Below are 22,967 nucleotides of genomic sequence, written 5' to 3'. Positions count from 1 at the left end.
ATAATTGCCAAGTAAGGCAAGAAAGAATCCCACAGCCTTATCTCCTAGTAATAGTAATAGGAGTACCATATACAACTTCTAACTTCAAATGGAACAAAGAAAGGCTGATAAAATAAATTTTTTAATCTTTAGAATTCCAAAGACATATTTAAAAGTGGTCATGTGGGGTAAAGTATGTTGGACAGACAACAATGTAGTAGTAATTGACTGAACTAAGATTATTTTATTTTTTTATTTGTCATTTTTTGCTTAGGATAAGGACCTCTATTCTCTTTCATAACCACCACATTTTGCTGATGTCAAACATGTATTATCTTGTCAAAACCCAAATCTGTGTATGCTCAGGATCTTCCAGAAGTTGGTCCTATTATGGAGGTAATTTCCTTCTCTTTGCAAAATCATGCTAACCCAGTAATACAGAGTTGTGTTCTGCATCTTTCTGTCTGGAATATTTCAGCATACATTGGGGAACAATTCATTCTTTTTCTGAAGTTTTGTAGAATGAAAAAGATGAGTGAATTTGTTAACTTTAGGATAGGATGAATATTTGATCATTGGAAACAGAGCTGAAGGAATCGGCAAAAAGGAGGAGAAAAAAGCAACAAAGCACTGGCTATTCTTTGTGTTGCTTACTTACCAAGTGGCAGTTTCTAAAAAAATTCATCAAGCTGTACATTTAAGATATGTGTATATTTCTGTATATGTATATATGTTATACTTCAATAAAAAGTTTAAACTAAATAAATAAGGAACAAATAAATAAATACTGAAGAAATAATTATTTGATCCAATGTTAGAGCCCAAACGGTTGTGAGTTGTCAGAACTGAATCACCCTGAACATGCCTAAGTGTGTAATAATTAACCTTTTTCTCTCTCATTCTCATTATTCTCTTAGCAAAGGAAATGTCTCCAGTCCATGTCACTAAATCATATTTGCACTGAGATGTTAAAAGGGAAAACCAGGTCGTGGTGGATAAGGGTATTGAAGGAGCACAATTGTATCAGTGAATTTTAGAATACAGTTCAATGTTCCTTAATGATGCGATTTCTATGAATTTAGTTGAATTATTTAATGAATAATCATTCATATATCTAATGAATTACATTGTATGTATGCATGCTTATCTAATTAAAATATTTTAAAATATGGACTCTATAATCAGTCACAAATATGTTTCCTTTCCATTATTCCAACAAAATTCCAATTTCTTTTTTCTAGTTCCAACCATGTATCACTCTGAGGAAATATGGTAATTAAAGTAGAATCATGACTCTAAAATACAAACCACTATTCTTTCCATAGAGGCAACCTAACTGTAGGAATAACAGAAAAGGTACTCAGTCAACTAAAATCATGACGTGTTTTTTTAAAAACCACCTAAGCAATCTTATGAATTTTCCTTAATAATTATGAATATAACTATATTCCAAAAGCAGTACTTTGAGTATTTTCTCATTACTTAGTTTTTATAACACGTATGAAGAAGAATGAAAATTTCACAAATATATTAAATCTACTTTCCCAACCTCTTAGTAAATACGTATTCACTAGAAAAGGAAGAAGGATGTATTAAAGTAAAATGACAATTGGGGAAGGTCAGCCTAGAATGACCTTTATAATGATTCTAGCATGACAATTACACGTGTGAAGGGGTAAATCAACTTTAGTGTTCCCCAAATCATCTGATTGATAATATCCCTAAATTATCTAATTGGAAATGCAATTTTTTACATTTCAAACCTTTTCGGTCACTTATCTTCTGTCCTTACCAGCTTACCTCTAGAGATTATCATGGACATTGGTACCTCACCTGGTGATTTCCGGCAAACGAAATTTTAAATATAAAGCCACGCCTACAAATTGCTCTGCCAAGTAAAGTAGTTCATAATTTTTGTCAAGGTTCAAGGGAAGGCACACTGGAACAGCCTGGAGAAAAGGAAAGAAAGCAAAGAAACAAAATGTATAGGTTATTGCTTGCTGTTTGTGTCAGGTTAGGCATTCCTTTCTCCGATTCCTAATGGTCTTGTCAAATGGATCCTCTGTGATATGTTCATTAAATTAAGAACACCCTTGGTAATAAAGCAACATCCTTTTCTTCCTTATATAGTCCATCAGTATAACGTCCCAGAACACGTGTTTTAAAAAGTCTTGCTCAGGGGCACCTGGCTGGCTCGGTTGGTTAAGCAACTGCCTTCGGCTCAGGTCATGATCCTGGAGTCCCAGGATCGAGTCCCGCATCAGGCTCCCTGCTCAGCAGAGAGTCTGCTTCTCCCTCTGATCCTCCTCCCTCTCATGCTCTCTGTCTCTCATTCTTTCTTTCTCAAATAAATAAATAAAATCTTTAAAAAAAAAAAGTCTTGCTCAATGTGTGCGGCTTATATTTTTGTCCTTACTATTTCCTTTGCAAATCTCAGCCCAAACACAACCTTTTTCTTCCAGTAACAACACATATCTCCTTAATTAACTGCAGCTGTGATGCCTTCTCAGCATTACATTAGGAAAAAAAAAATTTGGAGTCAGAAATCATGGAAGAATTAGTATACCAATAAGTAGCACCTCATACATTCACTCATTCATTTATTAAGAAAAATTTTCTGAGCAAAAATGTATCATCTAGATAATGAAGGCGAGGTAGGGAAGCTGAAGGGACTCTATTTTAGAAAGTCTCCATTTCTGCAGTTTTCTTGCTCAGCCCTATTTACTCATGTTCTATATTTCACCTCGCATCTGCGTAAAAACCAAAGAAGCTATGTTCCCACTCCAGGGGGGAAACAAGAAAGTTAATCATTCTCTGAGTTCTGTCCTAGGACCAAAACATCTGATAACATCTAAGAAGACCCAGTTCCCAAAAATATTGTAGGACATTAGCTTCAAACAAACCTCAGCTGACACTGGCATCAACACCCCCTACCTTCGATGATTTATAAAATAACACCTATTACTCACCTGTCACTTGCCTTTGATGGGACCCTACCCTAGATTCCTGAAGGAACACATACCCTGGACTCCTTTCCAATATAAACCCCTAGCCCTAAATAATGAAGAGACTCATCCTCCTTTCCCCTCTGAGTCCCCCAGACACTCTGTCTGCTATATTCTGTCATTCACACTATTCAATAAACTCCACTTTCACTTTCCCTGGCTCACATTTGATTTCTATCCTGTGGGAAGCCAAGGAACCTCTTGGCTGGTCCTGTGGGAACTCCCCTACCCCACCTCCCCAGGTTCTCAGACTCAGCCTGCCTGCATCAAAGGAAATGCTGGAAATTCTAGATGGGATAAACATAAATTAGGATACCATGTTAGTCTCCAAGGAATTTACAGAAAAAGTGATTCAGAGACATTAAGTTTAATATCAAGTTTTTTTTTTCTAAGAGTAAAAGCAAACATTAAAACAGAAAGTTTTTTAGGGATAAATTCTTGGGCATACATATAGGGATATTCAGGGGGGGATCTGTGTACATGGCACGTATTAAATCAAGGTCCAGAAAAAACATCTCATTTCCTCTTAGGAATTCAGTAAATCTATTCCAAGGTAGATGGTGATGTGTAACTATTACAAATACTAAAATAATAAAAGATTAAATTACAAAACAGACATTCACACAGCATGGCATTCAATTAAGTACAGTTGAAGTTACTGCATATGCCAAATATCTCACCTTACCTTCCTTTACCAAGTAGGTGGCATTTATTGAATGTTACATTTTTGGACATACAGTTTTGTCCTAGTAACAGATATGGAGGTATGTGAACACACATGATTAAATCACCATTTAGGTGGGTTTTGTTTTGTGTTTTTACTGTCTGCCTCATAATCCTGTGAAAAAGAATGCAAGAGTTGGACGAAGAATCACTAACACATGATCCTTATATACAGGAAAAAAAGCTTCAGATGTTGACCTATTTATTTCAATGAAGGAAAAACTACCCCCAACATTCAATTCTCGGGTCAATTATGAATTAAATCCAAGTAACTAAAAGCAAGTTTGAGAGATACAGATTAACAAAATTGACCTCTCTGAATTTTGATATACTTAAACCCCACTAAATTCTAATCTGACAGTTATTTCCACCTGAGATTTTATGAGCACTCTTTCAAGTACTGACATGCCAAAGTGCAATCAAACTTGTCAGAGTGGGATAAAGAAAAGTACACAGAGGAAAACCTTAGTTTCTGCTAAGGTTTCTATGTAAGTTTTTTTTTTTCCTCACAAAGAGAAGTATAAACCTCACCTTTTCTTAATTTTTAAATAAACACACACATTGTACATTGTACTTTGTAAATGTACAGCCCATACAGATGAGCACTTTCTGAACTATGACCCTGCAGTCGGTTTTTTTAAACCTAGTCACTAATTATCCCCGATATTTATAGCTTACATGACCAAAATTCGTAATTAGATTGTGACTCACAGCCTGCTAGACCTATAGCAATTATTATAGAACATCTGTATTTTCCTGGGGCACCTGGGTGTCTCAGTCAATTAAGCGTCCGACTCTTGATTTCGGCTCAGGTCATGACCTCAGGGTCATGAGATGGAGGCCCTCGTGGGGTTCCATGCTCATTAGGGAGTCGGCTTGAGATTCTTTCTTTCCCTCTCTCTCTGTCCCTCCCGTGCTCACTCATTCTCGCTCTCTCTCTCTCTCAAAATAAATAAGTAAATCTTTTAAAAAAAATGCATCTTTTCTTAAACAAAGAACATCTGTATTGTCCTGACTTATCCCAGCTACGTGGAAATAAGTACCCCAGTCTCTCATTTTAGAAAAGAGATGGTAAATTTAGCATTGCAAAATGTTACCTCACAGCTCTTGTGATCTTGGGCAAGTTTGAATCCTTTTTTCCCATCACAATAACAAGAGTAACCTCCAGGGTAATTGACACAAAGTTGAGCACACATGTTCTCAGAGCATTCGTCCACATCTGGGGTAAAAGAGAACATAGATCTTAATATCTTCTAAATGTTCAATCCAATAGGAGTATTCTGATTTTAGTATAAGATAATCAATGATAATAAGGGCGCCTGGGTAGCTCAGTCGGTTGAGCATCTGACTCTTTATCTCAGCTCAGATAATGATCTCGGGGTCTTGAGACTGAGTCCCGCATCAGGCACCATGCTCAGCGCTGAGTTTGCTGAGATTTTTCTCCCTCTCCCTCTGTCCTTTCCCCTTCTTGTGTTCACTCGCTCTCTCTCCCAAATTAAATAAATAAATAAATAATCAGTGATACTAGATTCTTAGCAAAAGAATCTCTGTGACATGAAATCACATTTCAACAGTTGGCATGGAAATTTAAATGGGTTGCAAGTGTAATTTCTATTTACACAAGTGAAACAACAAATTTAATGTATAACTTTCAGTAATAAATAATTAATACAAATATAACAACTATACTAATTTTCCAATTTTTGAATTTGAAGGAAAAAAGCCTGAGAGTATCAAGGCAACAGTCATTTCTAACTAAATGAATTCCATTGAGACTGCCTCCCAATTGTTTGCTTTGACAAAAGAAAGGGAAGGGTAAGGAGGGGAGAGGAGAGGAGGGGCGAGGAGAGGAGACAGGGAAGAGAAAGGGAGGGGAAAAAAATCCCTTTTAACTAAAGGTTTATTAATCAGGTATTACATAATATCAAGAACACCTGACATTCCATAACGCAGTGGTTGATAGTGGCAACAAATTTAAGGATATATCTTTATTTCTTATCATTTAAAAAAGAAAAATAAACCTCACTGTGCTATTACATCTCATATTGTGAAATCTATATAGCCCCATATTTTGAGAAAATCATCCTTGAAAAGTTGTAATAACATGCTTCAGCTAAAGTCTACTTCAGAGCTACATGAGATCCTTGATATTTTCAATGCATGCACCCTGCAATCTTTGAAAATTCGCAAGTACATAAATGCAAATATTAGTAGCATATAAATTCCCCCATAACATGTCTCAAAATACAACTGCAAAATTAGTGATCCCTTAGCATTAAAATTAAATTGCAGATAATTAAAGTAATATGAATACTGTACCTATGTGTCATACATACAACTTTTTAAAAAAAATCTGTCATTCATTGTATAAAACTACAATATACATGATGAAGTTGGCTAATAATAACTCTGAATATTACCATAGTAATTTCTATCTGGAGTTGTGGGAGAACAGAAATGGTGTGTGGAGGGGATATTTTTTGGTGAGTGCATAGGAGGTAAAACATCAAAATATCAACATAAGCAGATACATTTGAAAAAAACCTATTCTAAAATTACTATTGATTTAGGCAAATTCATAGAGACAGAAATTAGATTAAAGGTTATCTCCCAAAAAGTAGATTCAGAAAGTAGATTAGAGTTTGGGGGAGGGAGGAGGGGAAATTTATTGCTTAATGGTTACAGAGTTCTGGTTGGGATGATGAAAAACTTTTGGAAACAGAGAGCAGCAATGGCTCCATAACCATGTGAAAGTAATTAATGTTACTGAATTGTACCCTTAAAAATGGTAAAAAGGGTACAATCCTATATATATATATATATATATATATACGTATACATATATATCCTATATATATATATATATGTATACGTATATATATATATAGCCATAATAGAAAATCACTATTGATTTGATTAGTTTTAGTCATGATATTAAATTTACCTTGAAATGTTTAAAAATTGAAAGGAGGATATGAGATAATTTGCATTTATCTATGATAAAAAAAATCTCCCTAATACCTCCATGCTACATGCACACCTGGCAGCACTCTTTTGGCCAAATGAGTCCAAAGGGTTCTCCCAAATCCACAGGTGCTGACAGTACTCATCAATACTTCTCAAATTTCTAAAGCTCAGTTATCGTTTAATTATGATGAGATTTTTCTTTTATATGCATTTAATTATAACAGAACTATGTCACTTTCTTTTTTTTTAAAGATTTTATTTATTTATTTGAGAGAGAGAATGAGATAAAGAGAGCATGAGATGGGGGAGGGTCAGAGGGAGAAGCAGACTCCCTGCTGAGCAGGGAGTCCGACGCAGGACTCGATCCCAGGACTCCAGGATCATGACCTGAGCCGAAGGCAGTCGCTTAACCAACTGAGCCACCCAGGTGCCCCAGAACTGTCATTTTCTATTTAAGAATAAATGACATATGGATACAAGCACAGAAAATTATCAAAAAGCTTCGTATAAAACTGAAGAATTCGTTTTGTTTTTTTTTTTAAGATTTTATTTATTTGTCAGAGAGAGCACAAACAGAGGGAGCAGCATGCAGAGTAGGCAGAGGGAGAAGCAGGCTCCCTGCTGAGCAAGGAGCCCAATGTGGGACTTGATTCCAGGATCCTGGGATCATGACCCGAGCCGAAGTCAGACGCTGAACCGACTGAGCCACCCAGGCGTCCCAAAACTGGTTTCTAACCATCCATGTAACACCTACGTGATTTTTAAATTTGTCTTTCTTTTATATGTGTATGTTTTTCCTTCCAGGTTGAAATTCTTTTTATCTTTGAATATTATTTAAATGATGCGAAGGTATGTTTATTTTGCTTTTATCATACATGGGAGGTCTCCGATTCATACGCAGCTTAGAGGACAAACAGAGTGCATAACTCTAAACCTAAAGACCATGTGTCTTACATACTTTTACTCTGGAAGAAAGCCAACGACTACCCAATTGGCCAAGCTGTATCATGGAGCTTGCCATCTTAGAAAATCTGATGGTGGATGTCAAACAGAACCAATGCTTCTAATCTCAAATCAAGGTTCAAGCCCACCCTCTCCACCATTAACATGATACCACCACAACTCCACCTTCACAAGACTTTAATACAGGATTGTATCTGTAGCCTTCAGCACATTCGCATTCAAAGTCTCCCGGGATGTTCTTGCACACAGCTGTGCCACAAATGTCTGGCATTATAGAGCATTCATCCACATCTATAAATTAAACCAAAAAATTTTTAAAAAATTTCCCATACCAGAGGATACTAGCAAAGAATGCCTGATTTGTGTTTCCTGGATCTAGTTTAATATATGTAATGAGACAACAGAGTGGCCTGGGAATAACAAAATCTTAAATCTATCATCAGGTTTTAGTTTGCTAAACATGATTTCTCCATACAAACATATAGGGAATGTGATGTTTGCTATGTTCTTTATAGTTATGTAAAAGGAAACGGCTTTAGTTATTCTCTTACCTGCCAAGTTATATTACATGAATAAATGGGAGAAAAGATTCACCATATTCTTAATATATATCTTAAATACATGTTTTTGAAATATGTTCTTAAGGTAGATTCACTCTGTATTATCGCAAATATAAAAAATAAAAATGAGGTGGCTCATCAGTCATGTCTTCCTTTGGAAATGGACAGTAGCTAAATCAGCATACTATTACTGTTGGCTAAAGTATTCAAGAGTGATTCAAATTTAAAAAGGAATTGAGTAAGACCTCTAAGTATTTATAAAATTCCAATACAAATTTTAGTGCTAAATTAATATCCAGAAATTTCAGATGCATTTATTATATTACATGGTAGAGTAGGAAACAAAATACTGATTGCGACTAGCCACTAGATAAAAGCATCTGTGAGAAAAACAAAACAAGTGACAGAAATAGTTCAATGGAGATGTAATTATTAGTGAACTTTTCTCATCTGTACTCTCTCTGGAGACAGACAAGTTCAGAATGGAAAATATATTTTGTACTCTATAAAACTGAGAGTTTAATTTTTCCACAGACTAACCAAAATTTCAGACATTATTTTATTTTATTTTTTTAAAAGATTTTATTTATTTATTTGAGAGAGAATGAGAGAGAGAGAGAGAGAGCACATGAGAGGAGGGAGGGTCAGAGGGAGAAGCAGACTCCCTGCTGAGCAGGGAGCCCGATGTGGGACTCGATCCTGGAACTCCAGGATCATGACCTGAGCCGAAGGCGGTCGCTTAACCAACTGAGCCACCCAGGCGCCCTCATTACTCTATTTTAAAAGCATGAACATAAATAACTGAATCAATTCCTGTATAAGGGAATCCTCCTGTATCATGACAGTATCAATGTCAATATCCTGGGTGTGATATCGTATGACAGTTTTGTAAAATGTTACTATTGGGGGAAACTCCACGAAGAGTACATAGGATCTCTTTCTATAATTTCTTACAACGGCATGTGAATCTCCAATCACATCAAATAAAATATTCATTTTTTTAAAAGAGCTATAAAAGCTATATTTTAAAAGAAAGTGAAGACATATGACTAAAATTATTTGGTTTGAGGCATATGGCAGAGCACTATTTAAATCATATGCGTTCAGGTTATAGTACATTGATTTTATTACTCTACGCTGACATCTAACATCTGATGAAAAGTTTATTCTTGCATTGTAGAATAAATTACTGTGGACAATTACTGGCAACTTGATCTCAAGCATATCCACATCTTGGTGAAGGCCCTATTGTAATAGTTGTATGCATATTCTTCTATCACCTAGTTCATGGATAAAGTCTGTGTAAATGAAGTATACAAGAAAATATGTTGTGGTCATCAGGGACATTCTTATGTGTAAGAGGACTTTTTGTAATAATTTATATACATGTATATTAACTCAATGGATAAGAATTAAATACTTTTAATTAAAAATATAAGTCACAACTTCTTTAGAAGAATAGACCACTCAAATACTTAAGTGCAGAAGTATGAATGGATATTATTTGCTTATAGAATGCATATGGTATCCTGCATTATGATGGTTTTCTATAGTGTTCTAACAGTATTGGCATTCTCAATTTCTAACCTCCAACAGATCTTGAAATAGGCAGACAAGAAAGAAGTATGGTCACAAATTGGATAATGGTTTAGGAGAAATTGTTAGTTAACGCAGCTCACTTCAGAGTCATTTAACTGAACTTTAAATAATATTATAGTAAATTATACTATACTAAACACTATAGCACAGTGAGGGTCAGAACATCCCTTGAATATGAATTCAATTTGGGGATTTCCCAAAGCAGATATGAATAGAGTTGAACAAGGACACTTTATGTTTTAACTTACTACATTTTTCCACCTCGTAGCAAAAAGGAGAGGGACAAGGAAGGTGGGCGGGAGGGAGGGAGGAAGGAAGGAAGGAAGGCAGGCAGGCAGGAAGGAAGGAAGGAAAGGAGGGAGGGAGGGAGGGAGGGAGAGAGGGAGGAAAGGAAGAAAGGGAAAATTATTTCCATTTTCTAAAGGCAAAACTTAACTCCAGGCTGGAAAATTTCATTTTTAGTCAGCCACATGTAGCACAACTATTTCAAGATTTAATTACGGCAGCTAAAACAGTCAAATAGAAAGGAAATAGGCAGAGGGAAAAAAAGCCAAAATTGGAGGGAAACATAAGGACAAAGAAAAACAAAGGAAATACACTAGTAAAATGACTTATTGAAAAGCTAAACTTAAAAAAAAAAAGAAAAGCTAAACTGACAGGGATTATTTAAGTCTGAAGAGAAAAATAGTTATGACCAATTATATATATGAGAAATGTATAAAGAGAAAGTATATGTATAAAGAGAAAGTATATGCATAAAGAGAAAGAAAACTAATTCTTCATCTTTCCCAAAACCACAACAGGAGATAAGGTACAAGAAGAAAGGTTTATATTGGATATTTGACAGGTATATCTAACAAAGAAATATGAAATACAGTGGAAGAGGTTATTAAGGATTATGATGGATTACTGTGTATAGCTGTTTATCTTATGGAATAAAGGAAATAATATTATAGTGTCTGAAAAAAATAAAAACAATGATTTTGCAAAGTCTCTACTAAGCAAGGACTTGCACCGAAACTTCACTTTATCACCTTTTAATGGAATTCTTTATTCAAACGTGTACATGCACACACACCCACACACAGACGGTAAGAAAATAGTAAAATACTCAATAAATAATAAAATACAATAAGAACACAATGAAAAATTCTATAAATAACAAAATAATCTATAAACATTAAACTAAAAGGCAGTCTCTTAGTATCACGAGGCTTCAAGGTGGGTAATAATGTATATTTATTACAAGCACTTATAACCAGAGAGTTCCAAGAATTTCCTGGGGAAATTCCTCTAACCGAACTTTGCTCTCATACAGTAAATGCCTTCTTACTCTTACCTTTGCAGTCCTTTTTATTTAAAAGCATAAAAAAACCACTTCTACAGGAACAGTGGTAACTTCCAGGTGTATTATCACATATCTGGCTGCAACCTCCATTTACATTTGAGGGATCTTTGCATTCATTTATATCTAAGAAGGGAAAAATAAATTATTTTTAAAGCAATAAGGCCTTTGGAGAACTTTCCAGGAGGCCAATCCTGATGAGTCAGGTGGGTTTTGTAGACATACCATATTCACACTTGTCTCCTTGCCAACCTGGTTTACAAATGCAAGTGAATCTAGCTTGGCCGTCTTTGCAGCTCTTATATCCATCTTCATTGCATGGCAGAGGACTACATTGGTCTGGAATGGCTGAAGGAGATAGAGAGCTATTTAATTGTTACCACATGCCATGGTAAAAAAAAAGAGTTATACACCCTTTAAGAGAAATCCTGTGCATGGAGCCTGTAATCAATGAAAAAAATTACAACTCCTGCCTTCAAATAATACTTTCTCATAGAAAAGTGAGTCCATTATTTTTTCCTCTATGATCATCAGCCTTGTTTCCCAAACTCCTCATATGAGTGAAATCACATGGTATCTGCCCTTCTCTGACTGACCTACCCTGCTTAGCATAATACTTTCTAGCTCTATCTACATTGCCACAAATGGCAAGATTTCATTCTTTTTTTAAAAAGAGAGAGGCAGACCAAGAAGTCAACTTTTTTTTCTTTCTTTCTTTCTTTTTTTTTTTTTTTTTGCTTAAAGACTTTATTTATTATCAGAGAGAGAGAGAGCACAAGCAGGGGGAGCGGCAGGCAGAGGGAGAAGCAGGCTCCAACACTGAGCAGGGAGCCCAATGTGGGGCTCAATCCCAGGACCTTGGGATCATGACCGGAGTCCAACGCAGGCACTGAACCAACTGAGCCACCCAGGGGTCCCAAGCCAACTCTTAACTATGGAGAATGGGCTGACGGTTGGCAGAGGGGAGGTGGGTGAGGGGACGGGTTAATGGGTGATGGAGATTGGGGGTGCACTTGTGATGAGCACCAGGTGTTGTATGTAGGTGTTGAGTCACTAGACTGTGCAACTGAACCTCATATTGCACTGTATGTTGGCTAATTGGAATTTAAATAAAAATTTTTTGGAAAAAAAAGTGAGTCCATTAGACAAATCTTTGTAATTATTTTGCAAAAGGGAACTACTTTTATATTTGCAAATATATACAACTATACAATATATATTTACAACTGTAATTTGCTATTTTTTCATATAAATTGCCTTATTTGATCCTTAAAACAATTCAAATGTGGTAGGCAGAACAAACAAAACTATGCAGTATCAATACAAAAAAGAATTTGGGACTTCCAATTTGGGCTAAGATGAAATAACACCAACTAGATTTATCTTCCTGCCTTAAATAAATACAACTCTGCTCAAAATACATAAAACAATGATTTCCAGACACTGGGCAATAGGCAGCAGAGTACCGGTGATTCCTAGGGGAAGGCCATTTTGTTCATAAAATGTTACAGCACTTTATCACCAACTTAAATGATATGCCCACTTGTGTATTTATGGTTTCTCTCATTAGGCACAGCAATGGTCCCTTGGTTCCTGCACATTTCCACCTGTTTCTCAAGCCTTCCTAGTTAACTCTGCAAGTTCCTTCTAACACAGTCCCTTTTGCTTAAAGTAGCCTAAGGAATTTTTTGTTACATGTTAAAAAAAAAAAAGAGTTTTAAACCTAACCAAACCCTAATTACCAGATTTTCAACAAATGTCCTCATAAAATCAAGTTTTTTGAAAACTGCTAATAAATTAGGTATTAGTTAAAATTCTAGAAGACAAGCTAATCAGCAAATTATCAAATTACTTTCATATCCGGGACACCTGGGTGGCTCAGTGGGTTAAGCGTCTGCCTTTGGCTCCGGTCATGATCCCAGGGTCCTGGGATCGAGCCCCACATCAGGCTCCTTGCTCAGAGGGAAGCCTGCTTCTCCCTCTCCCTCTGCCTGCCACTCTCCCTGCTTGTGTGCACTCGCTCTCTCTATCTCTCTGACAAATAAATAAATAAAATCTTTAAAAAAATTATTTTCATATCCTTTGGTAAATTAAAAAGTAAAGTATGGATTAAATATACATGTTCAGGCAAACTGTTTTACTTGCATAATTACAACCCACTGAAAATTAGAAAAAATTCAGATAAATGAATATTTACATAATGCCACATGTAAAACATTCACTAGATGAACATTCCAATTTACACATTGCCATTTCACCTTTTTGTCTTTGACTCTCAGCTGGGAAATTGGGAAATTAGAGACAAATAATCTACCAGAGTTATCACTAGGCCCTATATGAACTTCAGAGGGAGAAGGCTAATTCAATATTCTAACATTTTTCACATTTATATGATTGATGCCAAAAATTAGAAGAATAAACATGGCTCCACTTTGACCTATTAATCAACTGTACACATGGTTATGCAACAACATCTAAAATAAAGCTGTGGGGAATAAAATTCTGAAGTCAATGACCTAAAGCTTAGTAAACAAGGAACACTGTTCAACTTAAACATTAGGTGGAATATTTATTTTGAGTAAGAGAGCAGCATTTACATTTAAAAAAAATGCTTTCAAATGATTTGAGAATATCTCCTTGCTAGGCACACAACTCTTATAGGGCTCATTGTTGATTTTAAACATGAGTTATGTTTACATAGTGTATTTTATTTACTCGCAGGTTTTTACTTTGTTTTGTTTTGTTTTTTTCAATGGATGATAGAGGTGTTTACCAGTGACACAGCTCCTGAGATCAGGGTGAGCATCAGTGGACTGACGTGCAGCAGTGAACAATCCAGCTCGGAAAGAGCCAAGACAACCTGTAAGTACAAATAAATGTAATCTTTTTAGAGTACATACACTTACTTCATCCAAAATCATGGTGGAGGTAGAAATTATCCAAAGTGATAGAATATTTATCTTCCTCTGGATTGACAGGATTCAGCATTCAAAACATCATCCCTAAATATTTCCATCCACATTTTTGAAAAATTAAAAATTCTACACGCAAGATTATAATAAATACAGAATCATGAAAAATGGGTTTGTGGAGGCTTCTTTTTGGAGAAGAACTTTAAAGCAAGAAGTGAAAAAGATCTTAGATTAACAGAAAAATTTATTGGCAAATAAATCTATGCTCTTAACTCTGCAGCAGAGACCTAGAGTTACCCTCAAATCTGTAGACCAGAGTCTAATTTAAAAGTGTCTATAATTAAGTCAATAGATTATGTTAGTGTTTCTCGCTGCTGCAGGCAACTTCTAATTCTCCCAGTGTTGCAGAGAGACTAATATAATAATATTTGTATAATGCCTCAATATTACAAAGTAGGTTTACTTCATTCATTTTATTCCTCACTATAACTCTGTGAAATTAGATATAGCAATCTGGCAGCAAAAACAGCTGAAATAACAGATAAATACTTATATACCTCAACTAGGAGACATTCAGTGTCAATAACATTTCTTAATAGTCTCCGAAGACAACATTATTGATTGATAGATAGATAGATAGATAGATGCAGATATAGATACATCACTTCACTGTACAGCTAATCACAACTTACTAAAGAAGTGGTATTTTGATTATCTTTTGCCGAGTAAACAACCCCCAAATTAGAAACTTAAACAATCCCTCTATTTTGCTCACAATCTGTGGGTCAAATATTAGAAAGGGTTTAGTTGGGCTCTTTGTCTCTGTTGCACATAGAGTCAGCCAGGGTAGATGAGATTGGAAGATCCAGCTCTCAGATGGCTTTTCACTCACATGGCTGACAGCTCAGGCCCCTTGGCATCTCTCTCTCCGCATGTGGTCATACTTCAGGGCTTCTCAATGTGGTTGAGTTTCTCTTAGCATGCTGGTCCTACAGTAGCACTTCTTTCATGGCAGCTAGCTTCCAGGAGGAAGAAAGCAGAGGCTGCCAGGCCAAAGAAGAGGCATTTTGTCACCTGCACCACAGTCTATTGATCAAGGCAATCCCAGGGTACATCCAGATTCAGAGAGCAAGGAGGCACTATATGTTTATAATCACTCCATGCTACTGCATATAAGTTATTGCTTCTAACTTTTTGCTTGTTAAACTTTACTCCATTGCAAGCAACCACCATTTTTATAATCCCCTCTACCCATGAAAGATACTTAGATTGCCCCCAACTTCCCACCTCTACAAGTTGCACTGCAATGGATATCTTCATGTGTCTCTCAATAGTACATGCATAAGAAATAGATACCCAAGGGTTTCAGGAATTGTGGGATCATTAGATAGGCAGGTTCTCTGTGGCTCTCCAGAGGTGCGTTCCCACCAGAGAGCATAAGAATTTCTATACCTTGGCTTTCTAATTTTTGCCATAGTAGGCAAATAAGTGATATCTCATATTGTTTTTCTGATTTCTAGTGAGATGGAGCATACCTTTATGTCATTTAAAAATTTTTTTCCTCCTCTGAAAATGTTCCTTATTATTTATTAACTATTTTTATATTGGCAGTTATTTATTGTTCAGGTGGGCTTGCAGAATTTAAACATTTATGAATACCATCTCTCATTCTGTTACCTGTCTCTTAACCTTACCTTTTATGTCTCTTTTAAGAGAAGTTCCTAATTTTGTTGAAATCAAATTTACCAATTATTTTGTCTTCTGGTTTGTGCATTTGCAGTTTTTTTCCATGCCATTGATTACAAAGATATTCTGTATTATTTCTTTAATTTCATGGTTTCGCTTTAACATTTTTTGTCTTTATTCCAGCTAGAATACACCATTACATTTGGTGGTACTTACAAACTCAAATTTCTATTTCTGATTAGAGTTAGTCAATCTCCCCCACACCATCTTCTCAACAATTCACAGTGATTTGTGGTGTCATCTTTATCAAATATTAGGTTGGCATATATACATGAGTCTGTCTCTGAACTCTTTAGTTTCATTAGTCTGTGTTCTTCTGACAATATCATATTGTTTTCTTTCTACAGCTTTGAATTATTAATATTTGATGAGGTGCTTCTTCCCTTTACATTTTTAAATGTTTATTTAGACATGGGTGGACTTTTATTTCCTGATTTAAAGGCTAAAGTGAACTTACTGAATTCTTTTTTTAAAAAATCCATCTGGAATTCTAAATGGGATTGCTTTTAATATATAGATTAATTTGGAGAGAACTGCTCTCCCTATAGTATCACTCAATCAAGAACATGAAATGTCTTTCCATGATTTCAGTACATCCTGTATATTCTTAATTTGAGTTTTAAAATTTTCTCTGTAGATGTCATATGAGATTTGTTGTTACAGCAGGAGGTATCACCTTTCATTTTCCACTGGACTGTGTAAAGAACTACCACTGACTTTTATACGCTAGTCTTAGAGCTATCTAAGAATCTCTCATGTGTTCTAATATATTGTCTATGAAGCCTATTTATTTCTATGTATATAATCATATCAATTATAAATAATGACAGGTACATATTTTGCCCCTTGAGCTATACAGTTCTCGTTTATTTTTCTTTCCTTATTGCATTGGTTGTAACTTCCAGTGCTTATCTTCTTATCCTTAATCATAAAGAGACTACATCTAATGTCTAACCGGCAAGTATAATGTTTACTGCAGATTTGGTGTTTTTTTCTTCCTTTTTCCCTTCTTCCTTTCCTTTCTTTTCCTTTCCTTTTCTTTCTCTTTCCTTCTTTCTCTCTTTCTTTCTTTTTTTCTTTGTTTCTTTCTTTCTTTCTTTCTTTCTCTACTGTTGTGTGTATATCATTAGAGTGACCATACATGCCAATTTTCCGAGAACAGTCCTATTTTGTTCTTTTCTACCTGGCATTTATCTATGGTAGTACTGGTCCTGGACAAAAGTATCAAAATTGGTAAATTATATGGTTATTCTGTATAACCTTTACCAAGCTCAGAAAGTTCTCCTATAATCACAGTTTGCAAAAAGGTTTTATATTAAATGCTGAACTTTATCAACTGTCTTTTCTGTATGAACTGAGGTAATAATACACTCTTTATGTAGATAATTAAATTGATAGATTTTCTGATGTTAAACCATTCTTGAATTTCTGGAATAAACCCTACTTTATTATGATATATTATTTTTAATACACTTTAGATTAGATTGGATATCATTTTATTTAGAATTAATTTATAATTGAAAAGGAATTTTATTTTTATTTTTATTTTCTTGTGTCGTTCTTATCTGATTTTGGAATCAAGATTACACCAAACTTTCTGAATAAGTTCACAGCATAGAATCTTATTCTCTCTTCTAGGACAATTTTATAAGAGAAAGTTTAACAATTTTTTTTTTTTTCAATTTGGAAGAAGTCATTTGTAAAACATCTGGGTCTAGATTTGAGGGGTGTCATGGAAGAGGGCTTTGATTGAGGTTTTTCTGGTTTAGTAATTATTTGTAACCACGTTATCTACTTCTTCTTGTAAAATAATGTTTTCTATTTTTCTGGGAATGTATCCATTTTATCAAGTTTCCAAATATATTTTGGTATAGCTATTTGTATTATTTTGTGATTATATTTTATTTTATGATTATCTATATTTTACCATTATAAATTCAATCTATGTTGGGCTTATAGTAATTCTTTTTATCCTACACTTTGTGTTTTGGCATTTCCTTTTTCGTTCTTTTTCTTTTTCCTTAATTATTCTTACTATAAGTCAATCTAACTTACTAACCTTTTCAAAGAATGAGATTTTGCTTTTGTGAATCTTTTTTGTTTTCCTTTTAACTTATTTCCATCCCTATTTTTGTTATTTCCTTATTTCTTGCTACTAAGAGTTTGCAGTATCGTACTTTAAAATTTTTTCTTGATTTGTATGATTAGTCAGTTTTTAAATACTCCAAACTGTCCTCTTACTGCTGCCTCAGCAGTCAGCACCCCACTTCCCACACACACATACTAGGTCAAGCCAGCCTTCAGTTTATCCATGGATTTCTCACATTTCTTGTTGTTTTTCATTTTGTTTTGTTATCATTAGTGTCTGGAATGCCAGTGTTTCTCTGGAGATGATTTTAAGAGAAGGAGTCAGCAATCTGGGCTAATTCACCAACTTGGCAAGAACCAGAAACTAAAATTTATTTCTAATGTTTATATTTAGGCTCAGAACTTAGCATTTTTCCAAAGACGTTTGTCTTCCATTAATACAAAAATCCACTCTATCAGGTGATATTTTAAAGGCCCACATAAATAGTAGGGTGATTCGTTCTATTTTCTAAGGAAAGAACAGAACTTAAAAACTTAACATTTGTATAATGAAACCCACAAGTATTTTTTTACCAAATTCCATGTTTCCAATGCAGTACATGGGATATGTGGATAAACTGAAGTACTTTCTAACCCCTGAAACTCTAAACCTAAACACTGCCCACTGTGTGAGTATTAGTGATCTAAGTTCTTGGGTGTCCCTGTCTCACTGTAAGGAGATTCCTGATAAGCTGGGGTTACTAGTAAAGTTAGGTTAGGTTTGCCAAGGACAGGATCATAAAGTTTTCCCCCCCAATTAGGGCCATTGGCCCATAGAATATATACATCAAATGATGTAAAAGTTAAGTAGAGCATTTCTTTTCTGTTTTCAATAGTGGAATTCATTGCATATGCCTAAACATAAGTAAAGACCAAAATATAAATTGTGAATCAAAAAATAAAACATGATAAAAAATATAGTTCAAATTATGGGTTGGTTAAATATTAATACTTTACATTTGAATAAAAGTGTAAAGTAAAAAAATCTATCTACATACATACACTTATTTGGTACTCCCAACAGGTCCGAAGTTAGAGAATATAATTATAGTGCACATTTAAATACAGAACCTGAAAAGCAAAATAACTTGCTTAACCTGACACAGTAGAAATTTTTAGATCTGGGAGTAGAGCCCACATCTTACAGGTTTTGTTTTTGGTTTTTGGCTTTTGGTTTTCTTTTTTTGTTCTTTTGCACTTGGTTATTCTACCATGCTGCCAAGTAAGACAAGCAAAGAGAAAAGAAAGTTGAGTAGAGCCAGAAAAGAGGAAGCTGAGAAGGAGAAAAGGAGAAAAAAGAAAACCATTTTATCCAAGGAATTTTCCCAAAATACACAATGTTGTATTAAAAAGTTATTTATGGGGGCTACTGGGTGGCTCAGTCGTTAAGCGTCAGCCTTCAGCTCAGGTCAGGATCCCAGGGTCCCGAGATCAAGCCCTGCATCAGGCTCCCTGCTCAGCGGGAAGCCTGCTTCTCTCTCTCCGACTCCCCCTGCTTGTGTTCCTGCTCTCACTATCTCTCCCTCTGTCAAATAAATAAATAAAATCTTAAAAAAAAAAAAGTTATTTATCTTTATCCAAATGTACTCTGTGATCAAAGGTATGTACTTCTAGAGTGCTGATGCCCACAAAAACAGAGCTTCATTACATGGACCTAAGAAACAAGGATTAATACTATATTTTTTAATGCAAGCTTTTAATTTTAATAGCCAAATATCTTTTTTATAAAATATTTAAGCCCCTACCTAAAATTGAGAAGCTGAAACAGTCTTGACATTCTATTTTTTCTCCACGTTAATTTAAATTATAATGATTTATGTCATAAGCTTTAGAGAGTGTAGAGATCTTTTCTTTCAGCAACAGATAATCCATAAGTTCCAATTATAGAGTAAACAAGTCTTAGGGTATAATGTATAGGATGGTGACTACAGTTAATAGTACTGTATTGTATATTTGAAAGTTGCTAAGAAAGTAGATCTTAAAAGTTCTCATCACAGGAAAAAAAATGTAACTATGTGTGGTGATGGACATTAACTAGACTTACTGGGTGGTCATTTTGCAAAGTATACATACATATATTAAATATTATGTCATATACCTGAAACTAATACAATGTTACATGTTAATTATATATCAATATTAAGAAGATAACCCATGACAATTCATATGCTTCTAAAGAATGTCCTGATACTTAAATATAAATTATCATCAGCCTATGGACCTTTATGACAAAGACAAGAGAATAAAAAAGACTAAAAGTCAAAATGCCACACATTCATTAAAGAACCATTTCAAATTTGCCTACATGTCCTTAAATAAAAGGACAGCAAAACTCCATATAAAATGAACTCTTACTCCCAAGGCTAATTAAATTATATTGGCTGGAATAGATGGGTGGAAGATTGGACTTGATCAAATCTAAATTCCCTTCTATTTCTATGATTATATGATTGAGATTCTTTGAACTTACCTAAGTATTTTGGATAAAAATAATCCTAGAAAGAAAGAAAAGAAAAAATACATCTTAGCAAGTCTAAATTTCACTATATAGTTAAAACAATCTTATAATGTGTTTTATATTAAATATGCAAATATATTACATATAATTATCATTTCCACATTACAACATTTTTGCTATAGTAAAATATGCCAGGAGTAGATAACTAATAACAAAAAGCCAGTAAGACACTTAGCTTAAATCAATATTAAGCAATAAAATCATGTTACAAAAGCTTCTAATCTGAAAACAGGTTCTACTGAAGATGTTACATGCAATATATGCTCTTTATTTATAAATCCTTTAATTTTTCCGTAACAATCAGATACCCATTTGACACATTTCATGTCATGCTGATTACATATGCCACATTTAATGTTGAGTAAGAGTGACATAATTTGAAGTGAATTAAAGTGAATATTTATCTTTTAGCATCTTATGTACATGTAATACCTTACTTATAAATCGGTTATGTACCAAAAGTTTGTCTGTAAATCAGTAATTTGGACTAAGGAATGTACTTTTCCAAAGGGAGAAAAATTTATAAATGATTTCTGAAGGTACGGTTCTTAGGCTGGTTCCCCAAAGCCTTCTTAAGCCATAATATATCTAATGTGTAACATTAACAGCACAAGAACACCTCACGAGAAACCAGTGTTTCTACACAAAAACATAAGTAAGGAATATACCTCATCCAGTTCAGAGCCAAAGTCTCCGCTCTTGCCTCCTCTCCCAAATAAACCTATACAACACTTGTCTACTTGTTTGTAAGGATGGGATCTCCCACTAAGTAATTCAAACAGTGGTGTTTTTGTCTACAGAACAAAAGCCAGGAAAATAAGCAACAATGAATAGGTTCAAAAGGAGATGATGCAGGTGAGAGGAAGATATTAGGGACAGCGGTGAGGTGAGCAACAGGGTGGAGACTAGGAGTGTGAACCATAATATTAGGGACGTGGACGGGGAGAGGCGGGGGCAGGATAGAAAATGAGAAGCAGGGGCGCCTAGGTGGCTTAGCTGGTTGGGCGTCTGCCTTCAGCTTGGGTCATGATCTCAGGGTCCTGGGATCGAGCCCTGCATCGAGCCCTGCACTGGGCTCCCGGCTCAGCGGGGAGTCTGCTTCTCCCTCTCCATCTGCCTCTCCCCCTGCTCATGCTCTCTCTTGTTCTCACTCTCTCTCTCAAATAAATAAAATCTTTAAAAAGGAAAAAGAAAGAAAATGAGAAGCAGTCACAAATGTTTCTTTTTCCTTGCCTTTCATTTCTCCCATTTTTTCTTTACTCTCTGTCATCCTTCCCTTTTGTATATGAGACCAATGTCAGAAAGTGGCGGGAGGAAGCACATAAATGAGTTTCCCTTCTCAACTAGTTTCCCTTCTCTCCACTATGGTCTTACACCTCCACTTGCCATTCAGAGGCTGAGCTACAAGAACATACCTATAATGTTAGAAATAGATACTCATGTATTTATGGGCGCTGTAATAATATGATATCTCAGGGATGCAGGCTTGCCTTAAATGATCCAGCAAAACAAAACAAAAATTAGACTGGGTGGGGTAGAGAACAGACAAAACAAGAATGGCTGATTGTTGATAATTGCTGAAGTCTGGGGAGCTATATGGGGGCTTATTAAATTGTTCTGACCACTGTGGTATATATTTAAATTTCTACAATAAATAATATTATATTCTATTGTGATATATATACACACCCTGCACAATAAGAGTACTAATCTGTTATATAGTGTGAAAAAAAAATATTTTGTCTTGTCAATTGCTTATCCACAAAAAGCAACAAAACTGGCTCAATCCTGTAGAGTATTAAAAATGATTCTTTGGGTACCTTAGAAAAAAATATTCTTTGAACCTATTAGAGTAGGTAGAAATAAAAGGATTAAAGAGGAACTCTGGAGAACACAAGCTGTTACTGTCTTGGACAAGTTCTCTAACTCTAGACAAATGTTTCTGCTCATTATCTCTCATCTAGTCTGATGGTCCCATGAGCCATGGCTGAGCTAAAGGAACTACTTTGTATATGTTTTCTCCCCCATTTCCTTTGGGTTACATAGATCATCTCAGGAAATATATCTGAGGTAACCCTGATGGCTATCATATTTGAATTCTCAAGGTCATCTTCATCCTAATTTTTACAGGCACTGTTTATAATCCTGTTGTCCACAGGGCGTATTAGAAAACATCCTTCCCTAGGAAAATTAGGAGACTAAAGATAAGGTCTGGGGTCCCATATTTCTATATGATATTTAGTGGTCTTTATGATTAAATTCTTCTAGACTAACTTGGAAAAATTTATACACTAAATATATAAATTCTAACCCCAGGAATTAGTGATCATATCAAGTGGGTTCAGGAAACTTCCCAAGGCTTTATGGAAAAAATTATACTTAGGGAATACAGTACTGTAATGAATTCTTCAGTAAGCATTCACTGAGTACCTATGATGTACCAAGCTCTGGATTAGATAGCCTTGTCTTCTAAAGCCTGGTTAAAAATGCCAACAGAGAGATTTAATGAAGTATAGTGATAAT

At 35.0% G+C, this 22,967-nt stretch overlaps 1 protein-coding gene across 1 annotated transcript in view; it reads right to left on the bottom strand.

The window, feature by feature from the left end:
* The window catches only part of PROS1 (protein S), a 70,945-nt gene that overhangs the window by 27,683 nt on the left and 20,295 nt on the right, over window positions 1-22,967 (bottom strand). The window contains exons 3-9 of the mRNA XM_027584286.2: window positions 20,397-20,421; window positions 13,915-14,001; window positions 11,367-11,489; window positions 11,136-11,267; window positions 7,803-7,928; window positions 4,805-4,926; window positions 1,813-1,928 (exon numbers count right to left, since the gene is read on the bottom strand). Of these exons, the coding sequence (XP_027440087.1) occupies window positions 1,813-1,928; window positions 4,805-4,926; window positions 7,803-7,928; window positions 11,136-11,267; window positions 11,367-11,489; window positions 13,915-14,001; window positions 20,397-20,421 (731 nt within the window). The remainder of the gene's footprint in view (window positions 1-1,812; window positions 1,929-4,804; window positions 4,927-7,802; window positions 7,929-11,135; window positions 11,268-11,366; window positions 11,490-13,914; window positions 14,002-20,396; window positions 20,422-22,967) is intronic.

Source organism: Zalophus californianus, chromosome 1 (assembly GCF_009762305.2).
Source record: "Zalophus californianus isolate mZalCal1 chromosome 1, mZalCal1.pri.v2, whole genome shotgun sequence".
Lineage (NCBI taxonomy): Eukaryota > Metazoa > Chordata > Mammalia > Carnivora > Otariidae > Zalophus > Zalophus californianus.
This window is presented reverse-complemented; position numbering and strand designations above follow the sequence as displayed.